The 26205-nt window shown below is 46.9% G+C and overlaps 1 protein-coding gene across 3 annotated transcripts in view; it reads right to left on the bottom strand.

Moving 5' to 3' along the window:
* Positions 1-26205, bottom strand: part of Bi (T-box transcription factor bifid) — a 106229-nt gene that overhangs the window by 43050 nt on the left and 36974 nt on the right. For 2 of the 3 annotated variants that reach the window (XM_076768589.1, XM_076768590.1), the window contains exons 3-4: positions 19643-19756; positions 16783-16945 (exon numbers count right to left, since the gene is read on the bottom strand). In XM_076768589.1, coding sequence (XP_076624704.1) covers positions 16783-16945; positions 19643-19756 — 277 coding nt within the window. The remainder of the gene's footprint in view (positions 1-16782; positions 16946-19642; positions 19757-26205) is intronic. The other variant, XM_076768591.1, reaches the window with a different exon arrangement.

The following is a 26205-nucleotide window of genomic DNA, read 5'->3' as shown; positions in this document are numbered from 1 at the left end:
CGCTCTCGTTTGGTGGTCTTCGATCGGCTGGAAACGTGCTATTAAAGGATAACCACGGGTAATAGCGACTTCCTGGCCGCTGCCTCGTTGCGTCAAGGGCTACTCGCGGCAAAAAGCGCGAACAATCTGTTTGTAAGCTCGTAAAGTCCCGGTCGAGGGACACGATATTAATGGGGAAAATGGGAACGAGCTGCGAGAAACCGCGAAGCCGTCGCCCACGGCGCCGATAGGAAAGCCGCTCGCCCGGTAATTTCGTGCTCGTTCAGGAACCCCTAACGGTTATTGCTGTCCGCGTTACGACTCCTCGCAGGACGAGCGTCCTGCAGCCGCGAGATTTTCGCGCCGGCCTCGGGACAAAAACCTTCCGGTTGGGAACGACGGGCTTCCGAAGACGAAGGGTACGTAGATGTCGATGATCCCCCGTGAAACGGCGCAGTTCTTCTTGCGATTACTTGATCCTGCGCTTGGATATCGAAGATGACGATATCCGGGAGTATTAAGGATACTGTAGATCCTAAATATTTCATTGAAGCGTCCTGGAATAGAAGCTGCGAAGAGTTCACGTACAAGTTCCAAGATGCTTCTTGGGTAGTTGAATTTAGATGATAGTTCCTAAGGATTTGCGATATTGTTCTTGGGATTATCCGATCCTGTGATGGGATATTAACGATGATGATAGTAAAGATAATAAATAGTTCACTGGAATATTCTTCTTGTAGCTCCGAAGTGACGACGTTTGTGTTTCTTGAGTTTGTTAGGCAAACGAAACTAAGGCAGCGAACGTAGTGAAGTGGCTCGATAATGCGTGAAATATTCTTTTCTGAAGTTTACAACTGTCGCATGGCCAAGGCTTTGCATTGTAGGATACCTTATAGCCCCCAAGTTAATACTTCACAATAATTACTGTTCCAAGAATATAAATTGTATTTGACGTTTGCTAGGTCCGACGCCAAGGCTGAGTATCTTTTCAGAAATTTTCGAAAAGATCGCGATAGAGTGACTAAGAACGACATGTTCGTTGTGTTTGGGGGGTAGCCCATTCCTCAAACCCTCGCGTATCTTTATCAACCTCGGTTCCCTCGAGCTAAAAGTCTCCAAAATTAATCGATCCTCTCTATCCGCCTCCTGGGATCACAAGCGTATCTAGAATCGACGGTTACACTCCAAATGCTTCCGAAATGCGCGTCGTTCCAGGAACCACTTGGCAAGCGGCCTGAAAAAAAGCAGTCCCAATCGAAACACGAGTCATCTGGTCGAAAGTCAGCCGTGTCGCTTTTTATAGCAGGGTTGTTACTTCTCCGACCGACGGCCACCTCGAGAGCCCCTTCCCTCCGTTTATCTTTGGTAATTATCACTGGCTACCGTCAGGGAAAATGGCTCATAGCCGCTGCTAATCGTTCCGACCCGTGTCGCTCGAAACTTTGTTCGAACAAGGCGTCATCAATACTCCTATTAGACACGAGCTTCGAGTCGATTGAATGCACTTTTTTAGTATAAATTCTAGTGCTAAGGAATATTTTTGAAATAGGTTATAGGTTTCGAGCAATTGTTGAAATAATTGAGGTTAGGTTAATCAGAAATGGCTATTGAGATTTGCATAAACTTCCTAGTCTTTTTGGTATAGCTCTGTAGCGTAGGTTATCGTTTTAGGATTCTCGAATATTTAGGTTAGGTCACTGGGAAATAAGTGATCAAATGCAACATTGTAAACAATCTCGCTCCGAGTACAAATCAGTAGTCAAATTCATGCACAGAGTTGTGCAATGTAGGTTATAGTCTCATGAAGTATTCGAGATAATTTATTAGGTTGCACAGATGTAGCTGTTGACATTTACCATCGTGAATGATCTGTCTTCAGATACGAATCAATTTTGCACAAAGGACTCTTTGCTACAGACTGAGAAAATGTTGAACAGATCGAGGTGCAGGGAGTTTATCGATATAGGTTACAGTCTTGAATAATTCTAGGGATATTTTGGGTATGTTCGTAGTTTTTTAAGATAATGTTAGAAGATTTATGATGCGTTAACACGTCGCACCTTGAACCTCGATTAATAAAACTATGTTAAAGAGTAAAGGAGAGCTCGAAGGATTACAAGAAAATAATTTGCAGTATTTCGAACCTCCAACTTGATTAACCGTGGAGGGATTCCCAGTTTTTAAATGTTCTAGTCGATTGCTCGTTTCGCGAGCACCGTTTACGAGCAGAGTAACGAGAATTGAAGTATCCAAGAACCATCGCGTGATTCCACCGGAGAAAAAGGTGCAGTTGCACTATACAGGTGCAGCGATGCAGCCAAGGAAAAAGGGTCTTATTAAAACGTTGGATTCTTTCTAGTGTAATTATCAAGGTGCGTTTTACTTTTGTTCGAAGGGAAGGTATGCTTCGTTTAAGTTGCAGGACTCGATCTATGTAATTAATTGTACCATTCTTGTTAACACCTGAATATCTGATGCCGTGGAAGTTGAAGAAACGTTTTTCTGACAAAGCTAGGGTATTTCCAATTCAGATTTTATCGGTGGAGAAGGTGGGTTAGGTTCTAGATAAAAAATAATTACGAGATTATTAACAATGTTTCTCGTGTCTTGCCAATCTAACCTAAAACATTATTTGCAGTATCGAATCTCAACACTCTTGCCAACCTAAGATATAGATTACTCTCAGTGTTGAGTACCTGTACTCGCGTACAACCGACGTAGTCTAAAACATCTCGGGCATTCCTCGAGAACGAGACGAAAACGAAAAAGGGAGATACAGACCAAGGAACGCTGTCGTGAAATTCCCTAGCGGCGTGTACTATGCTCTATAGTCGTTGGATTGCGTAACGCGATGCGGTGAAGGATGCAACGTGGCAGGACGAGGAAAGGCCTAAAGGACGTGTCGTGGTTTTCGAGATGTCGCGCCGGGTTAGCCGGGACAAACGAGGACGAAGAGCCGCGGACTTGTCGGCCTCACGCTTCGATGGTGAGCGACAGAAAACTGCTCCTCCTTGTTATCCTTCCCCACCGCCGACACTGCCGCCTCCCCTACAATCTCAATGCTTTTCACCGTCACCGGCTGTTCCGTCGCCTTTTTTCCCTGACCGCGTTACTTCCCTTTCGTTTGTTTGTCACCGAGCACGAGCAATATTCGAACGATCGGACTTTCCGTCTTCGATTAACCCCCTGGAGAATGGAGGAGACAAACTTCAGTTGTCTCTTACCGGGGACTTTAAGTTCCATCAGCTTGCTTCGATTCTCTTTCGGCCGCTAGGGTATTTAAATGCATCACTATGCTTTTCTCCTAACTCCTGTATGGGGACTCATTGATCAAAATCTGCGACGAGAGAGATCTGCCATCTAGTGGCTAAACATGTTACTAAAACAGTACCCATGGTGTTAATTCCCCCTAGAATCTTTAAGGATCTATTTTCATGAATCCATTTGTTACTCGAATCCTTTACACCTTAAATATTTTTCGCGAGTTTTCGTTAACTCCTTCTTTGAAGGGGAATCGATAACGCGCGAAATTCTCCATGATGCACGGAAATTCGACGGACGGAAGTGGCGTGTTCAGGCTCGTTTAATTATTCGGAAAAACCAAAATTCCGGAAGGTGTGACCAGGTGCTGGGCGAAAATGTGTTTATTCGGGTTAACGCCGTTCCGAGGAACCGGTGCCCGTGTAAACGAGGCCAAAAGCACGGCCAACGCACAACGAAATGAACACAGAGGCGGGCTAATTAATATTTACCCTCCGACAACATCACGCCGCCATGACGAACACGGCACGAACTCTCGCTGGCAAGCCGAAAAATAACTCCGACAGCGGAAAATAAACGAGCTACTGGATCTGGCGAACCTGTAATTGCATCGGCCGTATCTTTTTCTACTATTTTAGATGCTTCTTTGTGTTTCTGTTTTTAAAATGCTGGTCTTTCGCAAGTGGACTTCGAGGTAGATGAAATTTACTACTGCAGTATTAAATCCTAACCTCAAATTTATACTTCTGCATTGAAATTAATTATAAAGAGAATTTGTCATTCGATAACCGATAACCATGCAACATTTCAACAATTATATTTGTGTTTGTATGTAGAATATTGTTTAATGTACACCTAACTTCACTTCCGTCCACGTATCCACCATCGTTTGTAAGATCTCGCGAAATAATTTGCAAGGGGGACGAAAAATAAAGTTTTACAACACTGGAGGGCTATTTCGAGCAACATCAAGGGAATTTTTCGAACGAACACGATTCGAACGCAGACGATCTTTGGTCTATTACACTTTTGTGGCGCCATCCACGAGCCCCGAGGCCGCGAAGGGGCGCTCGCCGAAAGAATTCCAAGAATTCTCGGTTAGAGAGACGAGAATTCTTGACGCGATCGTGGACCACTTTGTCTCGCGACCCTTTATTTTCCTTTTCAGCTGCTTTTTTTCAGCGGGCGTGCGCGCGGCACGCGTGGAATCGTTGCGGAAACCTCGACCTCGGTACGAGAATTTTCACGTGGAAATTTTCACCCCGAAACTAGGGTGAATCGCGGATCTGGAATTTCGAGATACGCGCGTAGTGATTCTTGGGATTCCCGACTTCCGGGAATGCGATATTGCATTACGAGAAATGGAGAACGAAGAAAGGTGCGAAGTCAGTCTCAGGGACTTCGAAATATCCGATAGTTGTTTTAGAAAAAATATTCATATTTCTATTTATTCCCTGTTCCTTGAGATTTTCTTGATCTGCGATTGGTAACACCTAAGAGTCTCCACTGAGTCGCGTAGTATGTTAATCCTTTAGTTCCTATGGGTATTCACAGGTGCCACCTTTTATCTGGTTAATTCTAGTGACTAATTTAGTACCAGTTTCAACTGTTTAGTTCGTGAAATAGCCGGTAGGAGCTTTGGTTTCAACCATCCTTCCATTTATATCAGCTGTTTTTGCAGAAATAGGACATTTTATGTTACCTAGTTGGCTAAATATCAATTATACTTTGAAACTATATTATTTTTGCAGTCCCTCCGAATAGCGACACACAGGATACCAAAAATTCCTCGGCAAAACATTGGAAAGCGGATCGCGGGATTCACCCATGGAGCTTAATCCAACAAACCAACCCCCCCACCCTGCTGGTTCTAACCCCCTTCCCCAAATGCCCTCACCGTCACCATTTCCGAGCGTGACGTATAGTCCGCGCGAGCAAAGGAGCCCGGATAGGAGTCCGGACACTTTCTCGCGGTGGAAGGGACGCTGCCCTTCCCCAGGATGCACTCTGGCGTTTCCTGTCTCTCTCTTACCCTCCCCCCGCCTCTAGCCCTTCGGTTAGACGCTCACCACGTGGTGGAGGGGGGCGACGACCGCCTCCAGAAACGCCCTTCTTGCTCCCCCGACGCATATGCCGCGGACGTACGTGCAATATGTGCACGCGCATGTACTCTTTTTCACGCACACGAGCGAGCGAGCGAACGCGCGCCCCGTCGAGTGTGTCTGTGTGTGCGCGTGTTTGCGTGGCGTTCACACGCGCGCGCGATGTGGGACAGGGTCGAGAGGGGTGGGGCTGTGCCCACGGTCTCTCCAGCGGCTTTGTCGTCATCTGCTCTTTGTTAACGCGCTTTGCAAATCGCTTCGCCGGGAATCCAAGCTGTTTCTTGTCGGTTTCTTCGGGCTTTTCGCATGTTTTTTTACTGGGACGAGTGCGCCTCGAGTGGCTCGCTACGAGAACAGAGGGTTGAACGATTTTTGGACGGGTCTCGAGGCCTATTTAGACGAGATTGCCATAGTTTGACCATAGATTATTCGCATAACTGTTTCGAGTTGTGCATTTTTCGGAAAACTTGTTGAGGAGTTTGATGGAGGGGGCCTATTTTGATGAGACACAACCATAGAAAATTATTTTGGAGGGGAGATCTGGAGTGTTGCCATTGAAAAAAAAAACAGAAATTGGAGTTTTATTTTCCACGTTTCTTCCCCGAGAGTGGCGAAGCAGGAGAAACGACTGGGAAAACAGTGGAGGAAATTTTTACTTTCGCTTTTGCCGGCACAGCACATTTTAATCCCTGTTTTCCCGCGCCTCTGTTCACCCACGTTCGCTCAAAGGGAACAGAAAATATTCCAACAACTGTGAGGTAAAAATTGCACGCGAATATTTCCTTTAATTTTATCGCGCGGACTTTCCAGAATTTATAAAGGAACTTCACGAAACAAACTTCACAGAAGTTCTTCGACGGACTACAGGTTTAAATACAAAACTAATAAAGTAAAAAGCCTTAGGAAAATCGAAATTCTCGTTAGCTCGAGACAAATCCCTCGAAAAGAGCATCGTTTCGTATCACGAACGTTCGAATTCAACCGCAGACGGTTCAAGGACACTGTCATCCCCTAGGAACCCCATCCCAATACCTGAAAGCCATCAGCGACGAAAGACCAACGGGGTATCCGTCTCCTAGGGTCGCCGCCATTACAGATCAGAAGAAGATCCAAGTAGGAATCCATCAGTTTCGTCCTCGAACCGGAACGTCCGTTAAAGGGGGTCCGCAAGGGGGTTGTTTGTCGATGTCTGAAGGGGGAGGAATGCCAGCGTCGCGCCAGCCAGGGTCTCGATTGGGCCGTTCAGCGGCGAAAGACAGATCGTCTGGGATCGCCTTACCGCCTGTTCGATTCTATTAAACCGACCTACTATCCTCCCCAGGCCCGTTACTCGGGTCTCGCTACAACCCCGTCGAGGAAAATCCACCCCATACGAGATCCAGTCCGCCTAAGTCGGCTCCTTGCCGCCATGGAATCAATCTACGGCTTCTTACCCGGGACTTTATCGTCCCAGAGTGTCGCCAGGGGTGAGTCGGGGGTTGGTTTTGCCTGGACAGGGTTATTAATGGATTTGCCGATGGGGGATAGGTCGAATGTCTGCTCTGGAGAGAAAGTTTGCTGATGGGATGTCCCACGCGTTGTCCTACACGAGTGTCTTACATTTTGTTTAAGGATAAAAAAACCATAGGTATTTGTCACGATTTCTATTAGGCAACCCCCTCTACAAAATAAAATAATTTAAAAAATATTTAAATAGACATTACTTAAAACCCAGACGAGGTCTGCGCTAAATATAGAACGGAATTAGAGACGCTTAAGTTGTCAGGCCACGTCAGAAAAGACCGAAATTGACCCAATTGGTTCGAGCGGCGTTCAGCCACTTTTCTCCCTCAAATTACGCCCGAAAACACTTCCCCAAAAAGGAACCACGCAAACGTGTGTTTTCGTTCGGCACGGAAGTCGAGCAAACCTCGCGGCGCGGGACCAAATTACAGCGAAACGCGTCGGGCTAACCTCATGGTGAGCCAAAGGCGCGCGCACAACAATGAAGCTCGCCAAGTGACCGCCGTCTGCGAGGCAAAACCGCGAGGCGGAGTCTTGACTGACAGCTGTCACACGCCGACGCTCTTTCAGTCGATAAAGTCGAAACGACAGTAGGACTATCGGAAACACGAGCAAGAGCCGCGAAACCGCGACAGCTGTTCGGCTGGTCGATCATCGTGAGCGGTCCTCTTTTCAAGCTTCGGCGCGACAGGTGACACGCGCGGCTATAAATCGTGAATTAGAACGTCAGCTGGCGTTATCAGGCCAGAGTTCGACTGTCGTCTCTGAATATTGCATCGCCGATGCAGGAGAAACGGAAACAACTACCTGGAACTATTTTCCTTTCCAACAGGGCGGGCGCAAGAGTTAGGAAAAGTGGACGTTCTGACGTGTCAGGGCTGCTCGATCGACTATGAGGAAAGATAAGCTGTGGATATGGTTACAAAGTGTTTGGAAAGTGCTGGACAAACTCCTCCTTTCTTTCTCTAGGCCAGTGCCTGTAGTGAACAATTCAGAAGGAAATACTTTGGAGTCCACAAACCAAAGGATAACACTTATTTCTTCATCAGAGTAAGTCGAGGCTACCTAGGTACCAGGGCTAGACCTTACATCTGAATTGCCTTGCCGCCATTAATCATTTTCCAAGCATTCGCAGTATTTGTCCAGCCTACAACAGCCTATGGTCAATCGTCTGCAGTTTGATCAATCATGTCCGTCTCCAAACACACTACTAAGCGCTAGAAAATCACCCGTAATCCAGAAATCAAGCTTCGAAGTACCACTCGACACGCGAACCGTACACCCTCGCGCGGAAAAATAAGGACACCTACGTACTTAACTGGCAGTGGACCCCCCCAGTGTATTGTTGGCGGTTAAATCGAACGTGCAGGTTTTAAACAATCATCGATTCGGAGACCGGGCCAACACGCAGCCCAAATTGGCGCCAGAAATTAGCTGATCACAGTCTGCGTCTCCCCTAACAACGTACGTCTCACGGATCCCGATTCAAGACACCTCGGAGCGCGAGGGGGTGGGTGGTTAGCTCGATTCCTTAGCAGAGCCTCAATTTCTGGAAACCATACCCGCCGAGCGAATTGCACGTGTCGAATGCTAATGCGCGCTGGCACCTGCGCGCCCCGGCAATAAGAACCGAACAAGGCGAAAGGCAGTTATTCATGAACTGTAGGCGCGCGATCGAGAGGGACAGAGGAGGAGGGGGAGGGCAGAAGGAAAAGAGGTACGGTGTGTATGCGGGCGCTGATTAACGACGCCGTAGACGAGGGCTGTCGCGGCCATGCGACACAGAGTTGGCGTTAAAAAGGAGATAACCAGGCGACCGCTTCGCTGGTAATTTTATCGCGACGAACAATGCACGCACCAGCGCCTGGTAAACTGGTCAGAATGCTATTTCATTGCTGGGATTTCAAAATCTTGCTGGAGAAGCAGAGAGTCCTCTATTAGGCTGCCTTTTAACCTGATCTGCGCTATTGCGCTGCTTATATAGGGATTTATAGGGTTGTAATAAGGTAACTAGGTGTACTGATCGCGTGGCCCGGTTGGCTGAAGCGCAAATGCCAAAGGAAAGTATGCTGGCTTCTATTTTAATATCGGGTATTATCTTTTGTTGACTCTCATGAGGGATTGCCAGGTGCTGTTTATTAGTATACCGCCTTTATATTCAAATTAGAGGCGCGTGGCATAACACAGAGTCTGACCAGACAATTGCGCGTAGACTAGTGGAACCTAATCTCAAAATTTCTAGTTGAAGATGGTGCGCCAGTAATTTTAAGTTAGATGTCGATGTCAGAACGCTTTAAAGAATACAATAGTGACCTAACTTAATCTTTACTGTCGAAGGAGATAAAAAACAAATCGAATGTATCGCTTCATTTGTTACTAGAGGAGCACCGTGAGCAATCGAGTTTAACAAGCAACGTAGTTAATCATCCTCCACAAATTCCACATCCCGACAGAAAATCCCAAAAGTATCGTTGTCTCATTATCGTATCGTCGCGGGAACATTAGGTGGGCGTACGCACAAAGGCCAGGCTACGAAATTACGACAACCGTAGCCACACTATTTATAGGCCTGTATCGGTTTTCCTGACGGGGGCTGAGGGAGGGACGCGAGAAGACGTGCGTGTAGGTAGATTGAACCGTGTTAATTTCACGATAAAATTGCTGTGTCGACTCGTTCCATTATCTCCTGTTTAGCGCCTACTCCTCCGGCTCTGACAACCCTTGCCGTCCATCGCGGTGACTGATTACAATCTTTATAGTGCCCCGTGCGTATGCACGTTGGCTGCTCGCCGTGGCGTGGAGTTCGTTACAGCGTCGCCGGCGCGATATAAAGCGGTATCGTGCAATTATCCCCGCTGATACCCGGCCGAGTACGATTGTAATCGGTATTTTCGACGCAGTGCGGTTATTAGCGTTACCGACTGAGCTTTTGTACGCCGCCTAATGAAATTATCTTCGCCGCGAACACCGCAGTGATAGGTTAGGTTGCACCTCCCAGAAGGTTATCCGACGATCGATTAACGGAGGCGAGTTGCTTTGCGCTAGGGATTATAATTTTTGAGGTTACACACACGCCTGGTGGTAAGGTTTGTTACCAACGTGTACCTAGTTACGTACATGGGGTATTGGATGCTCTGGGATCTAGTGTCTTCACTAGTGTTTACTGACTTTTACTTTGGATGACTATTCTCATAGGGTGATTCTTCCGGTAAAAATAAATCGAAAGTGTAGAATACAAATTTATTATAGGAGCCTTTTCTTCCGAGATAATTGACAGTAAAAATACGCGGGGTACGCGCCAAGTTAAATAAACCTGACTCGATAGAGCTAACAGATGTTTCTCACGCGATACAATATACACGAAGATATTAATTTATAATACTTGGGAGTATTCTACGTTTAGAAGAATGTTTAAGCGTGAACGATTTTCTTAACCAATAGCGCACGTGCGCCGCATATTTTGAAAGTCGATTATCTCGAGAACGAAACCTCGTACGAAACAATGTTATTCTACGTTTTTAATTTATTTTTTACAGTAGAATCAGTGAATGAATCATAAAATACTTGGTGCGAAAATAAAATATAAGGTGCTGGACTTACCACGTCGATAGCTAATCGAATAGGAAGGAGAAAGGCCATCAGGTAGCTCGAGGGAAAAACTCATGGATTATTCGGTGGCTAGTAGACAGTCAAGGCGACGAAGGGTTAGGGATTCGCGAGGAAACGAGCACGTAGGGAACCGCGACGCCAGCCAAACGCAATAATTACGCGGATCTGGCCCCCTCTCGCCGTTGGCGCGCCCGTTATGTCATTATCCCATTTATTATAACGATCAAGGAGCCACCACGGACCGGATTCCACGCCTGTTTCTCGCTCGGCGAACGCAAATTGCCCGGCACTGAATCGGCCGCCGCGATGATGTCTTGATACGGAATGCGCGATCGTTAATCGAGTATGGAACCTAGTGCTCTCGCTGCCTCGTGGACGTAGCCACTGCTTCTCGATCCCCGGGGGGTAAACACTGACTCCCGTTCACGGAGTGGTGCGCATTTTATAGTAAAAAAATTCTGAATAATCTGCTGACAATAAAAATAATAGGGACGAACAGATTATGGCACCTCGCCGTAGCTGTAAATAGAATAATAAATAAATAATCAGAATCGTCAAACGAGTGAAATCAAAATTTTTTAAATACAAAACATGAGAATGTCTGCGAGAAGTCGTGGCGTCAGTGTAACCAGACGCCAGTGACGGACATGTAAATTCACTCGAGGCAAAAGGAACGTGTGAACGAGCCCTCGTGAGTCTCCCTCCGCCACCCCTCTCTGGATAGAATCTGCCGCAGAATTTGCGCACGATCGTTACTGGAGAGGCATCCCCGAGGGAAATTTGCCGGAGTGCGTGCCGAATGTGGTCATGGTAAACGATTCAGTAATGTCTGCGCGAGAGGGCGAGCCTTTTTCTACGGCGGAGCTGAAGACGACTCTAGTGCGTGTTGCTCGAACACGTTTTGTGATTCTTCGGGAAATTCCCTTTCGTCGATTTTCGTTAAATTACTTCCCTACGCGAAATCGGTGAAAATCGAGACACTGATTAGTTTCTGAAATATTTTTAATTGTGATTATATCACGTTAAAAGACTTTCCACGTTAAACAAGCCTTAAGCGAACTTGGAATTAAAAATACATAGGAGAAGTAATTTAAATAGAAACGAATTATCCACAAAGTGAGGTTAGGTGGGTTGCGAATATTTGAAACGCGGGATTATTATTACCTCGAGCCTAATAAAATTTACCCTCTCTAAAAACAAACGCAACACAGTGATAAACACGCCTCCAGGTTAGCTCGTTTTCCCAAGTGTTTTCCAAATTTGCTCGATTCCCGCCCTCTGGAGGAATCACGGTGAAACGAGGGGACACCAATGGCGCGTGCAACACGCTCGCGAGTGCACGACACGTTCGTGCGCGAAACAGGAATCGGATCGGTGTTCGTTGCTCGGTGAACAGCAAAATGGCCCCCGACCACGGTCGAAGCTCACACGCACGACGCCTCGGTGCGCACGCGATTCCGCAATGAGGCCGCGTGTGCGTGCGCGCGCGAGTGCGTAACCGCGTGGGTGCGTGCACGCAACACGCCGCGACGGAGGCGCGGGACAAGCGCCGAAAAAACACGACGACCGACCACGAATCGACGCCAACTTTTATCTTTCTTTTAAAAAAACTGCGTTGTTCCGTTCCATTTACAGCCATACTTGTTGTTGCATCTCGAAAGGGATCCTTGTTAGGGAAAATAACTTGTTACTATTCTGATAATTTGATATCTTTTGTTGCCCAACGAGGACATCTTGAACAAACGTAAATTAAAATCACTGTTATCTTTGCTAGTGTTTCAAAGACTGTACTACTACTTAAATCTCTTTAGGTTGTTGAAATCGAATTATATCAATGCAACAAAGGCTAAAAAATATGTACCGTTACTGCTTCAACAAATATGGCGTCGTTTCGAGCACAGTGTCCTTTCAAACTTACTTGTTTCAAGCTTGAAGTCGCGTAGTTTCCAGCGACTGCGGCGCATTACCGTTCGAATCAATTTTCATCGCGAGGCCGCGGTTGAAAAAGAGGAAAAATCAGTCTGGACGCCGACGGGGGTAGAAAGCTTGGTAATGGAATACTAAGCGACATATTGGTGGCGATGCGTCCAGCGGCGAACGCAAACGGCGTAACTACAGGTGTGCAGCTAGCACGCTAAACAAATCACGAGAGAGTCGAGAGTCGACAGTCCGAGGGCGAACGTGAGTCTGCAATTTCCCACGTACACGCACGCGCGCACAGCTCAGCGCCGGACACTAGATAATTAAAGCTGCGAGGCACGTTTTGATCGAGTTTCGCCCGGTTCGTTCGCCCGCGCTGATTGTTTCTCGTTTCAATTTTCGAGAAATTGGAAAAAAAAGAATCTCGTTCGGCGCGCCAGCATCCAGGAAATGTCCGCTAAAACTGATTTTCTGTCTCTAAACGGAACGAAGAGGTGGAAAATATATTTCCATCGCAATTTTTTATGGATCTCGATAGCGCTTGGGATGTTAAATTTGAGTTAAGATCGAGCCAACTTCCAGTTCTATAACTGGACTACTACGAATCGAGTCACCAGGTGCAAATATAACATCTGAATCAGAATTTAATGAAGTTTAAGTCCTGAAAGTACCAAAATCAGCTACCTCAGTAAGAGCTACTCGAATCTTAGATTCTAGAACCAAGGAGCAACAGGTTCCACAGACTTTCTACCTCTCTGAAAATTCACAAATTCGTCAGAAATCAAGTCACCAGGTGAAACAATAACATTTAAGTCGGGATTGAATAAATTTTAAGTCCTGAGAGTACCAAAAACAGCTACCTCGATAAAAGTTACTCAACTCTTCCGTGAGCCACAGGCTCCACCCACTTTTTATCCTTCTGGAAGTTTGGAAATTCGTCGGAAATCGAGTCAACGGGTCAGAGAATAAAATCTGAGCGAGAATCGAGCGACCTCCGAATCCTGAAAATGCCAAAGGCGGCCGTCTCAGATCTGCCAACGTCAGACGATAAAGGCTGCGAGATTGCATTCCAGTATTTCCAGTATTTCAGGTATCCGTCGACGTCCCACCGCGAGACTATCGACTGGACCGCTTCGTTAGCGGTGAACCATAATCAGGACAACGAGACCAGCTCGAAAAATCCAAGGACGACTAACGAGGAAGCCGCCTGGGTCCAAGATATCGACGCCGAGCGTCGAGTGGCAGCCAGGTTACGCTTTTGTCGAACCACTCGAAACGAGGAGTCGTTGGATCGTCTTTATGCAACGAGCTAGTCGATCCAACCGAAAGGATGAATGCCTGGCCGCTTTTGGGCGGCGTAGATTAAACGGCGGGATCAAGTGTTCTTGATAAAGGCGGCTCGAGTGTCGCGGAGAACGACTAAATTCAGGGAAAAATCACGAGGCACGTCGGACGCCGACGGATCTCGCGTTTGTTGTTCTTTGCCTCGACAGGAGATCGGTTTTGAATTTTGATTGATCTTAACGCCGTTGACTCTCGAGTATGCGAGTTAACTCGCGCATGATGATGTATCGCCGATGGCTAGCTACGAGTAAATAATGAATAATGGGCGTGTGGAAGGAGGATAAGAATCAATATGCATCGCAGAATTGAGTGTTTGTACACGAAGAAAGAAAATAACAAGTTGTCTCGTGGCTGACATCGGTGCAAAGTGCACGTCGATGATCATTTGGTCTAACTTTAGTCCAACGGTCAAGAAAGGACGTCATTTAGAGAGCAAAGACAGCCCGAACATAAGTACATAATCCTAATTCGCTAATCGCTCGCTAAATGAATCGCGTTTAACGTCAGGTACTTTCCATCCTTGAGAACAAAGGGACGACCTGGGGCAGGCTTCATCGCGTTTTCCACGACAGACTAACCAAATCCGAATCCATTAACCCTCGAAAGCATCCTTGGCCGACCCTGGACGGCTCACTTCCAGCGCGATTCCCACGCACGTTGCTCCTCCGTAAGGTAAATGCGCCTCTACGGGAAACGGGAGCAACAGGACCGGCGGTACACCATTTTCCCGCTGTTTGCTGACCCCGTAGTCCTTTAGTCCGTGTTTGCTCGTGTGCCAGGGGGCTCGAGATGCACTCGAGGAAACCGTCTCGAATGCCTCGAGACGTCGAGTGTCTCATTTTTGTTTGCTGGCTCCGGGATTTTCCCGACAAAGAGCCCGGTGCGGACAGCCCACGGATTAGAGATCTATCCGCTCTCTTGAGTGCTGCTTGCGCTAATTTCGCTGCTTTCCTTCGACTTGGTTGCCCGGAGGACCGTAGGAAATTAGGGTCAACCGAAAAGTCAAGTCGAAAAACCAGGGATTGTTTTTCTTGGGACTTTTCTCTGACGAAGGATGCCCTAAGTGGTCCTGGAGGATGATGGATATTGTTATGGATGGTTTAGGATTCGAGTCAATTTTGTAGATAGTAACTTCTCTATGGTTGCTATTGGCAAGGAACATGCCCCCTCAAACGATAGGGTACTTGTCCTGGCACGAAGGGAGCATCGAGTCAAACATTGTCAAGTACAGGTGTTTAACTATTTTATAAAATAACTGTATCCTCAACTATCACTAGAAGCTGGACAATGCCTCGAACTATGAATCAAAATTCCCGTAAGAAATATTCAAAGGGCCCAAGTACAAAAGACTCGATAGAAAAACCGTCCCTGATGCCACGAATCAAACCCATCCAACCCGAACGCAAGATCCGCTCCTCATAATCGCGATCAAAGTGCCCCCATAGAATCCGCCTAAATCCTCGAGATGTTCCGAGAACCTGGAAAGGGTTGGGACCTGGCTGGACGGTATCGGGCCCATTAAGGGTTGCTGGGCCTCGAAGGGGTATTTTCTGGGCTCGTGCACAAACTGGATCTCTGGTCGACGTAGGTGAACCGTGGCTAACGTCATGGCCGCGGTTACCTTTCGACCGGTCCCTTCAACCCCATCCGGGGGCCCCGACGAGCGAAGAAAAGGGAGACGGTGGCGCACCGCGCGATATACGCGGCCAACAAGACGAACAGGACCGAAGAAGAAGAAGAAGACGACGACCGACGACGAAGAAAAAGGCTGGTCGTAACAAAGGTCGGGCTGTGCCCAGCCATTGACATCGCTCTGGGCCCCGGCTGCTCAGGAGGACTAGATTTCACGAGCCAGCGATGCAGGATCCTTCAAAGGACGCCGACACGGACTGCCGCAAAAAGGATTCGCAAAAAAGGTGAACGGGGAGGGGGTTCAGGGGGCCTGTTGCGGCGGGGAGGGGGGAGAGGCTGCTGAAAGAGCCAGCTTCTTTGCTCGACGCTGGCTTCCGCAGGCCCCTCTTCTTCTCAAAGAAAAGGTGAGACGAGGGGGGGCTAATAGAGCCCAGAACCAGGGGGCACCAGGGAGGGGGGCAGCAACTACTTGACGGCGAAATCCATCGCGATAACTTAATCCCCGGATTACGGTGCCCCGGGTCGGGAATCCTCGCGGAAATCCGATCGCGACCGTCTGCGTTTCTCCTCCGCCTGGAATCCTTCTGTTTCGCGCTGCATCTCGTGGAGGAAACGCGGGGACGCTGCTCGGTTTCCGGCCCTTTCGCCGGACCCTCCGGACCGGCGGCTCCGGGATGTGGGAGACTTCCGGGACGAGTGTACAGGGTGAGACGCTTGGAATTATTAGCTGGCTGATTTCACGATCCGTGTTTAGGGAAGGGTTAGGAGATGTTGTTAAGGTGGTAGTCCTTACTGCTCCGCACCAGTTTGCGTAAGTATTTTGTAGTGGCGTCGGAGTATACGGCGAATTTAGTTATTATGACTTTTTAGAATCGGTCTTGATTCTTAAATGAAGCTTTCATAGACGTAATCTTTTTCTAAAATAGCGATGCCTCACTTAAGTCCAGATATATATTTGTATTTATATTTGCTAATATCTTAGGTAACAGGGCCGTATATTTTACCTAAATTTTCCAAGAATCTCAAGCCCTGGATCCGTCAGAACCTCGACCGAATCGATTTATCATTCGATCCCAATAAAAAGTTCCCCGCGTCCCTTCGCGCTTAAAATTACTCCCATTAAATCGAACAAGTTCCCGATGTAAATCGACTCCCAACCCCCCAATCCCGAAACCATTGCAACGCAGAACCTCAACAGCGAGGTGAAAGATTGCGGCGAAATTGCCAGGAATTCGCGAGATTATCGTCGGTCAAGCGTAATTCTCAGTCGTCATCGTCGCGGACAGAGCGCCGCGTGCGCGCTTCCTAACGAGCTTTTAATCGGGCGATCGTTAGGTCGTTAGCCGGGGCAAAGTTAGGCGATTAATTGCGAGACTCGGAGCTCCAACTTAGTGGCTAGTAAGTAAGTAATTGTTTGGTTGGCGGTACGTACAATACTTACAAAGTCGTGCTTGTCGCTGATGTTGTTGGTGAGTTTGAGTTTGTGGAAGCTCACGACCTTCTGCATCCACTGCTCGCCTGTACTCGGCGAGTCCGGATGGATGTACATCCTCTTCGGCATTTCCGGGTCGGCCTTTCCCGCCACCATCCACCTGCTGCTCAACAAACGCATCGATCGGGGTTAGAAACGCTCTGGAATTCGAAATCCAGGGCAAATGTGGCTCTTCGAGGGGCACTTTCCGCGACGAACAATTTATTTAAATTTTTCAACAAATTATAAATACTAAATGAGGTTTGGGAGGATGGAAAGTTCACTCTGTGTACCGAATTTCCAATTTCACGGAATAGCTAGGTAGCTGGCGAAAGAGAAATCGCCATCGGTGGTCGCGAGGATCGCGGAATCTCTGCGGAGCGGAGGTTCAAGCTAATCGCGAGGAGGAAGCAAATACGAGGTGTCGAGGCTGAAGTTCCTTCACGAGCGCCTGATTCTTCTAAGCACCAGCTACCGCGATTGTTGTCTTTTAAGGGAGGCGTGTCTAACCGTTCTTAGTCTGATCGTCGCAGGTGGGTCAAACGACCGAAGGAAGAAGAACTCGTTCGACGAGTTCCAAAGTGGCTGCGGTCGCCGGCGTGATGTAATCGTTCATTGTGGTCTCCGCGATTCGATTGGCCGCGCCCGGAGACTCCAACTGCCTTTTCGCGCCTATTTTCGCGACCAATTTCCCATCCATCCCCGTTTCCTTCGCTCTAAGCACCGTTAAAATTATTTGAGCAACGTCTGAAATAAATTTCGTCCCAGATAAACTGTTGCACGAGCGAAAGATCTAAGCAGTTCCCTCTCTCTGACTCGATTACAATCTCTCGAAACGCGGGAAACACGGATCACGCGAGCGATTTCGCGCGAATAAAAACCGCCCAGGAGCTGAATCAGTCGGAGCAGAATCCCGTTTCGTTTATTCGCGTGAGAATCCGCGCGCCGATTCGCCGCGGAACGCCATTTACGCGACTAAGAAGGATGGTCGACACGTTTCCTCGGATTCCGTCGCTTTGTTTCCAAGTCTACCGGCGAATTTTCACCGACAGCTTTCCCGGGAGGGCAATTACGTTCCGTTTAACACCCTCCCGGTGCGCTGAAACGCGGAACCGCTTCCGGAAAAACGTTAAACGGACTCGACTGTTGGCCGATGCGTGCCGTGAGAACGCTCGAGAATCCTCCGTGATTTTCCGGGAAAAGTTAATGGCGAGCTAAACGACCGACAGAACCCTGAACGCGCAAGCCCCCGTTGTGTAATTAGAAGACACCGAATTCCAGGGAAATTGTTCGTCCGGTTGAAAAATGTTCGCGGAAACAGGGTGTTGTGGTATCAACATCAACCCACGATTCGATAGGAGGAGGTTTGAAACGGTTTGAGAAGGTTGAAGACAATTACCTAGGCCTACAGGCTAGCTGACAAGGATCAATCTGAGTCCAGGGATCTTATTTCATTTGTTGAGCTGTACAAATGATGACAAGTCAGTTTGAAAGTTTGGTTTTATTTGCATGGAAAGGCAGACGAATAGGCAATCAGTACGGAGCGTGGGAAGTGAAGAAGCATTGTTAGACCCTCAGGGATCTCGATCAATCTTTATAATATTCAAACGATACTGAATTCCAGGGAAATTTTTCCGGTTAGAAAATTTTATGGAAATAGAGTGGTATCGGTATGGACGCACGACGCGATGCTTTGTTTTATTAACCCCAAAAAGACTGAGCTACAAGTCCACTTACGATGTCCATAATTAAAACTTTACTTTTCAGTATAGCTACCCTAGTTGCAGCTAATAGAATAAATGTGTTAAGTTTCATTGTATAAATAAAACAGTAAATGTCGGAATTTACAACCCCAAAAACGAAAGTAACACGAGAGTTATTCGATCAATTCCTTCCAAGTACAAAATTGTTTCGAAAAGATAACCGGCCGCGTTATCAGGATCTTGATCGCATTATAATTTTGACACATAAATTTCTTACGGTGAAAGCGGTTGGTGAAGTTATAAACCGAAACACGATAATAATGGCTATCGGAATTTCAAACGTGTAATCTTCGGGCGCACACGATTTTTCTGACGAGATGACGCGCTAATTTGAACGAAAGTGTCACTATAATCAAGTATTTCGAGCGCGATAATTTTGAAGTATAAATCTTTTCCAGTGAAAGTCGTAACTGAAATTACAGGCTCCCGAAAACAACGATAAGAAACATCAGCATTTGTATCTCGTAATTTCCAAAGTATTAATTTTTTCTAGAGAACGAGCCATGGAAAGTTTAAGACGCGTAATCGGGACTTCCAGATCAGTAAATTATTTTTAAGTAAACATGCAATAACTTGCGATGCAAATTTGTCATTCGAACTAAAAAGCTTTGCTCTTGCTGTAAAGCAAAATAATATTTCAGTATCTCTAATACTCTAGTTTTCTATTTTCAATGTTTCTTTCCGCGATAATTCAGTCCAAGTTAAATACAGAGGAGTTCTTCTCGTAAAATAAAACCGAAACTTGACCTCGTCGGCGAACGACTTTCCCCAGAAACCAATTCTCACTTCATCATCATCACGATCGGGAGTAAAGAAGAAAAGAAATTAATCCTCCGTGTGCTCGCCACAGAAAGTGCCAACAGCTCGGGCCACCGCACGAAAGTATCGAATAATTAGATAATTGCATTAATTTCCGTGCTCCGAGAGCACGTCGGCACGAAACGGCTCGGCGTCTCGATGCAACAGCCTGGCAGTTCGTGGCCGCGCGATTCGAGGAACCGTCAGGATCGTTAATGCGCGCCGCCCGCGACAATTAGACCTTCGTGTGTTTCTCTTACCTGTTGTGGAACTTGTATCTGTAGTCATCCGCGGCCACGATGTCCAGCAGAAGCATGTACTTGGCCTTGGCGTCCAGTCCGCTAACTCGGAACTTCATTTGAGGGAACATCTGCCTAGACCCCGGATCAACAGGTACACTTTGATTAGATATCAACAATAACAATGGTAAAACAGAGTACAATCGTCAGTTTTGATCACTATATATTTAATCCATTTGTATCAAAGGGATATTTTACTTTAAAACGCAGTATTTTTAGATCTCCATGTAATCTGGGGACAACTACAATGGGTAAAAAATGGTTGATCCTCTGTTAGTAGCGCTTCTAGCGGAGAACTGATGAAACACAATTACTATATCTGCGCAGAAGACATATTGTATATCTCCTGTCAGCTTCTGTTCACTTACAGCACCTGAGTTTCATCGTTTCTCCGTTGGCAGCACTGATAGTAGGGGGATTCCTTTTATAACTTTAATAAGTATTCTAAAATTAGAGTTAAAAATTTAACCCGTCTTGTTTTGCATAGGATATAAATTACAATTAATGGGACGAAGTTAATAATATTTGATAAGTGATCAAATCTGATGGCCTAACTCTAGTGTAATAAATAAACAGAATTGATTTGTAGCTTGATCATAACTATTGTCACGCTGACCAACACAAGCATAGGTTTACAGTCGGTTCAGATTCCCACAATATTGCAACGTGCCACTTTATAGGTTAGGTTTCATTTGCATGACGATACGAAGACTAGAGCAGCGAGGCAGACTAATAATATAGTATGGGTAGTGAAACGCTATGATGAAGGTAGACACTCAGTGGCCTCGAGGAACCAGTTGATTCTGACCCTACGATATTCAAATAACTTCATTCCCTGATAGAAATACCCAATGCACACTTAGAAAATTAATATTAGTTTAAAAAATGTAAGATTCTGTAGTGTCTGGATCGTTCACATCTCTATTAAACTATTCAATTTGCACCAGTATCGTATGCAGCTTGATAACCAAACAGTTTGTGTGAGGTTACTAGAACGACAGGTAGGGCAACCTAAGGGGCTTTGAGTAGCCATTTAATTTCGATACATTTAATTGACTCTTAACCTTCTAAACATTTCAATCATCAAAACATCTACATTCCGCAATAGATACGCACGAACTAGTTTGGAGACACGTGTCACCTATTCGATTTATCATGAGCAAAATGTCCATCGAATCTCTAAGCCTCCGATAGTTTGATGCTAACTTAATCCTGAAATTTCATCGCAGGAAGATCCGTAAGAACGTAGCCAGCTTCCCTCCAAAAACAACGTCGATTGCGCGTCATCGTCGAGGCAGCCGCGGAATTTTCACGAAGCCGCGGCATTCCTGTCGCTGCCAGTGTCTTACAAAGTCCGCGTGGAAAAAGTCAAAACACGTCGGGCCACGAAATGCCAGCGCAGGCATCTCGCCGTGAGCGTTGATCGCTTCGGACCAGGATGCTGCGCGCGGCAGAAGGCGCCTTTTCTTCGTGCACCGGGGATTATAATTCCCCGACGAGCACCAAGTTCCTCCCTAACTGCTCACCAGGTTGCCGCGTGCTGATGGCCTCTCGCGCGCTCGGACGAGATCTGCTTTTTATTCCCGGGAACGCGCCTCCAGCGGCCGTCGTCTGACAGCATCGCCGATTGACTCGTGCACGTTTCTATTCCGACCTCTCAGGATTCCACCGAGTGTCGTCGTCGCGGCCCCGGCAACTGGCCAGCCCGTCCACCGCGCGATTTATTCCTCCCGGCAATCGATGACGCTCCTAACGCCTTTTTTTTGCCTCTTCCCCTGTCGATTCCTCAACTCTGTACTCGTTCCGTGCGGAACGACCACGATCCTATACCACGACCGTGCATCTCGACCGCCTATGCGCGTTTCACGCACGAAACGGATGGGACAAAAGGAGATCCGAGAGATTACAGGTCTTAAAATTGATAGAAAATCCTGCGACAGAGATTACGCTATTTGAGGAGGCTTGAAAGGGCGGAAAATTCTCATTTTAGCATCTTCTAAGACACGTTTGCACGGGAAAAAGTTTAGAGGATGCGAATTTTTCTAAAAGAACCGAACTCGTCGAAGAATCACTCGACTTCGCGAGAAAAAATTCACTTCGACGAGCCAATGAGCGTCCCGTGCGTCCGCTCGGTTTATGTAACAAGCTTTAACGAACCGAGATCCTTAACATTCACGCCGAAATCCCCTTTGAAAGGGCGCGCAACGAGTCGCGGAAGAACGAGGAAGAAAGTCTTTCTGAATGAGATTAGTCGAGTCTTGCGAGAACTTCGTTATTTTCCTTCGCGCAATTACGAATTTCGCGTGGTTGCACCCGCTTCGCGTGGTCCCTGAATGAAAACGAACGAAGGAAGTGCCGTCTACCGGAAGGAGCTCGAAGAACTTCGCCGCGGAGGCGTGTCGAGGCTCCGCGATGCCAAAAATTGGCCAATTATTCGCGGGAATTGCGCCCGCAAAGTTGACTCGAAAAATGAACGCTCTACGATCCATTTAACGAGATTTTACGGGTACTCCGAGGTTCGTTTTCTCTTTGTTTTCAATACGATGCACATAACCTAGAAAAATTATTGCTACTACGATCACGAATTTTCTACGAGAGAATACGTATTGTAGAATATTCTGAACCTAATCTTAAAATTGTGTAAGAAACGAGCTACTACGTAAGGCGTACTCGCGTCCTGCATAACATAACCTAAAAACTCTGAGAAGAAGAACATTTACTAGAGGTACAAATGTCCTCCAAAAAATTGTACACCATCCGTGCTGCCAACATTCCAATTTACACCAGACTCTCCGGAACCAAACCGCGATGGAAATATTGCACGAGGGTAAAAAAGTCGAGTGGAACGTAGTTAAGGCCTCTAATTGATTATCAGACCGATCGAGCGTGCAGTCACCCCGCAAAGTGGGAACAATGGAGGATATCCACGGCCGTGGATGTCCACGGAGACATCCTGACTTATATTTATCGGCAACGCGGCACGGCAACAACGTATTGTTCGTTCGAGGGGCAACCTCGAGGTGCTTTCTCAGACACTACTCGTTTATGGCGGCTAATTACCGTAATTGGTCCCGCCGTTATAACGACGACGTTTAAGGATACCTCGCGCCGTTAGCATACAAAAGTACAATAATTCGAGGGGCGCACCGGCGATTTCTCTTAAGGCAATCGCAGCCTCCATAATGGCGAACGTTTCTCGAACGTACTCAAGCTCCTCTTTTTGCGATCTTTTCGCGTTAGGCTCGATTCGAACTCTGAAGGAAGGAGAGCGCACGGTCGAGCAGAGCCTCGTGTAAATTGGAACGATGGCAGCACTGTATTGGAATTTTAACTCGTGGTTGGGCACGTATCTAATATTCGTATACTGTTAGCCAGTTGGTTAACCTGTTAAGTAGGTTAATTAACATCTAACCTCAAATATAACGCATATTAAGTTAAAGACAGAAATTTTACAGTAACGAAAGAGAGAAAAAATGATACGAGCTCTTCATAGCGGGCATATAAAACTGTCTAATTACGGTCTTTCAATAGTGACGTTAATGTTTTTATACTCTTACACAATTGTAAAATTAAAGTGCACATAAACCTGAGGATTATCTTTATATTAGTAGATATAGTTAACGTCGTAGATAGAGCAACCTAAACCGATTACGACACTACAGCAAGAAGAAGAGACAACGGGAAGCCACATGTCTCCTAGTCTTTTATAGAATGCCAACGTAAAAACACGTTGCAGTACCCACTACAAATCTAGAACTGCAGATAGTAATGCTAACGCTAAAGAGACATAGTTTTTATCTCGGCAAAAACGAATAATACGTTTACTTTTTCTGGGCAAGGGCAATTATTAAGTTAACTCGTCTGTGCCAGTTAACGAGTTAGGAGACAATTAATTTTTTACGGTTGAGTTACAAGCAATTCACTGAATCTCACCCTTTCACCTTGCTTTCTCTACTGTTATATGTCATGTTTTCATGTACTTCAGTGCATATTTGGTTAAAACAGAAAAAATAAAAGGATTTACGTATTAAAAGTTACTAAGAACGACTGAAAAGTTACTAGATCACTATTCACTTGGAATGCACTCTATGTTTTATAATTCTAGATACTCTTGCTTATCTACGCCCATTGAGAATAAAATATTCAGTTTCTACTAGCTCTTAAAGGAGAAAGCTTACATAACCTTAAATGACCTTTATGATGAAAAGAACGGAAACGTAGTCTTACATAAATTGAAAGCAGATTCTAACGTACACCCAAGATGGTAGTGGAGAATTCTAAATCGTTTTGATTTCCGTCGAAAATCATGAATATGTTTCCACTCGACCCAAACCTCCAATCTAAGGGATGAAAAATCGGTCGATCACGCATCGTGGTCGATTTTAAAGGCTGCCCAGGGATTCCTGGTAGCATCTGCCTACTGTCCTGGATTTCCTGACGAAGGGATCGATCCTCATTCACGTCGGGATCATGCTGAAGGATACTAAGCCGGATTATCCTGGCTGTGTGAGCCAAAACATCCCGCGGGAGGATACGGAGACGCTGATAGGCGACTCGCATCGGGAGTCGACCAACATACGAATACATGTGAAAACTCCTTAGATGGGAATGATAATTTGTGTGAATTACACGTTCGAATTTGGAGGTTATGGAACACGAAAGAGGGAAGATAGGTTATCCGAGTGGTCATCAAAAATTAACAGATCGTTCCCGAAACGAGCTCAAGCCCACTCCCACGCTTTCGTAACGGGTGTCTCGTAAACCAGCTTTTCAGAATCCCCGGCAGCCGCGATGTTGCACCAATTCCCCGTCACATAACTCTCCCTGGCCGTGTACCATCGTCAGTAAGCAAATTATCTGACCGAACGACGACGTACGAGGCTGCTGAAAGCTGTAAATCGTCTGATAAAGCTCTTTGACTGGCCGAAACAGTAACTTTTAAAACGGCTGATAAGGGTTCTAACCGACTAAGGAAGAAGCGGTTCTTGGGGGCCGTGCGTGAACAGACGAACGATGACGCCTCGAACATTAACGAGCAACAACCGGGGGCCGTTTTCGTCGATGAGAAAGGGCGTAACCCCGTGACATTCCTTTCACGACGAGGCGTCCTCCGGTTTAATGGCCCCTCGTACAGATTACGAGAAAAGAAATTTGGCTCCGAGCAGCGGCGTTTCTCGGGCCCCGGACACGTGTTCGGGCTCACGATTTTATAAGCGACCAGTAGTACCCTTTCTCGGTTGGGAGGAAGCTCTCATCGTTCCCCAGGGATCGCGATGTAAATTCCACGAGAGCTAGCTTTCAGGAAGATATTTGGTATAATAACTTTTCCTTCGAGAATGAGTTGGGCACCAATTAATCGGGAACGTTGCTATGGCGGGTCGTTCTAGCTTCGAACTTTGTTTCTGATAGAGATACGTCTCCTTGGATTGCAATGATCTTGGTATTGTCCAACTGCTAATGCAGGATTCGTTCATACTTTTTAAAGGCTCTGCTAGAGTAATCTAGAACAACCAATATCCTCAATATGATTGGAACCATTCACTAGGGTTCAGAGTAATTACTCTCGTAACTACAATTGCAGTCAATCTGAAAGTGTCAATCAAGACTAGTATTCGGAACACTTGATCAGACAAGGTAATCTCCTACCCCCCTAATCTCAAACTGACATGTTATACACCCTATATACTTCTTTAATTCTTTCAAAGTGCGTTTAAGATGAACCGAATGCTGATCTTCTCGGTTAGTAAACAGTCACCGATGGTGGACGTTGCATCCCCAGGGACAGTTACTTTCAGGACACCCAGTACACTCAGTCGTCGTCGTGTTTCCGCAGTGTGTGGCAGGTGGAAGCGAGCTCTCGGTTCCAGGAAACCTCAGGAGCCCGCGGTGATGTGCGAGAACGACGAGGACGAAGGGCCACGATATAAACGCGGTGAGCAGCCACGTCCCTAAATTCTTCTCCCTTTCCCTTTGTCTCCGCGCGTCTCCTCGTTGCTCTCCTTCCGTCCAGCAGCGCTCCGTCCTCCTCCACGGCTGCCCCGAATCCTCCGTGTCCTCTTGTTTCTTTTATTCGATAGTCTCCTCCGTCGCCGCCGTTGCGTCTGCCCCCCTTCCCTCGCCGCCTCCCTGCCGCAGACCAGTGCCCTCCCCACCCCCCATATTTGTTTCTCAGACGGCGCTAATTTTCGGCGTTACGGCTCTATCGGCCGAAGCCGATCTGGCGACCGCCTCGGGCCGTCTCTTTCGGTATTTCGTGCTCCGGGCCCGCGGGCTCCCGGCTCGTTAACGAGAATCGGAGAAACGACCGCACGGAGGATCGATGGTGCAAGGCGACGACGTCTTCTAGCCCCGGAACACCTGTAGATCGACGCCGACCGCGTGCTTGCGTGCCTAGACGATGCGCGTTTCGAGCTTAGGCGAGATCGGCGATGGAGATTGCGGCCTCAGTCGCTGGTGGACTTCTATAGCACGCTGGATGCCCTCTCGGGGTAAACGATTATTCGACCTAACCGTTTAGGGACCGA

Source organism: Colletes latitarsis, chromosome 7, assembly GCF_051014445.1.
Source record: "Colletes latitarsis isolate SP2378_abdomen chromosome 7, iyColLati1, whole genome shotgun sequence".
NCBI lineage: Eukaryota > Metazoa > Arthropoda > Insecta > Hymenoptera > Colletidae > Colletes > Colletes latitarsis.
This window is presented reverse-complemented; position numbering and strand designations above follow the sequence as displayed.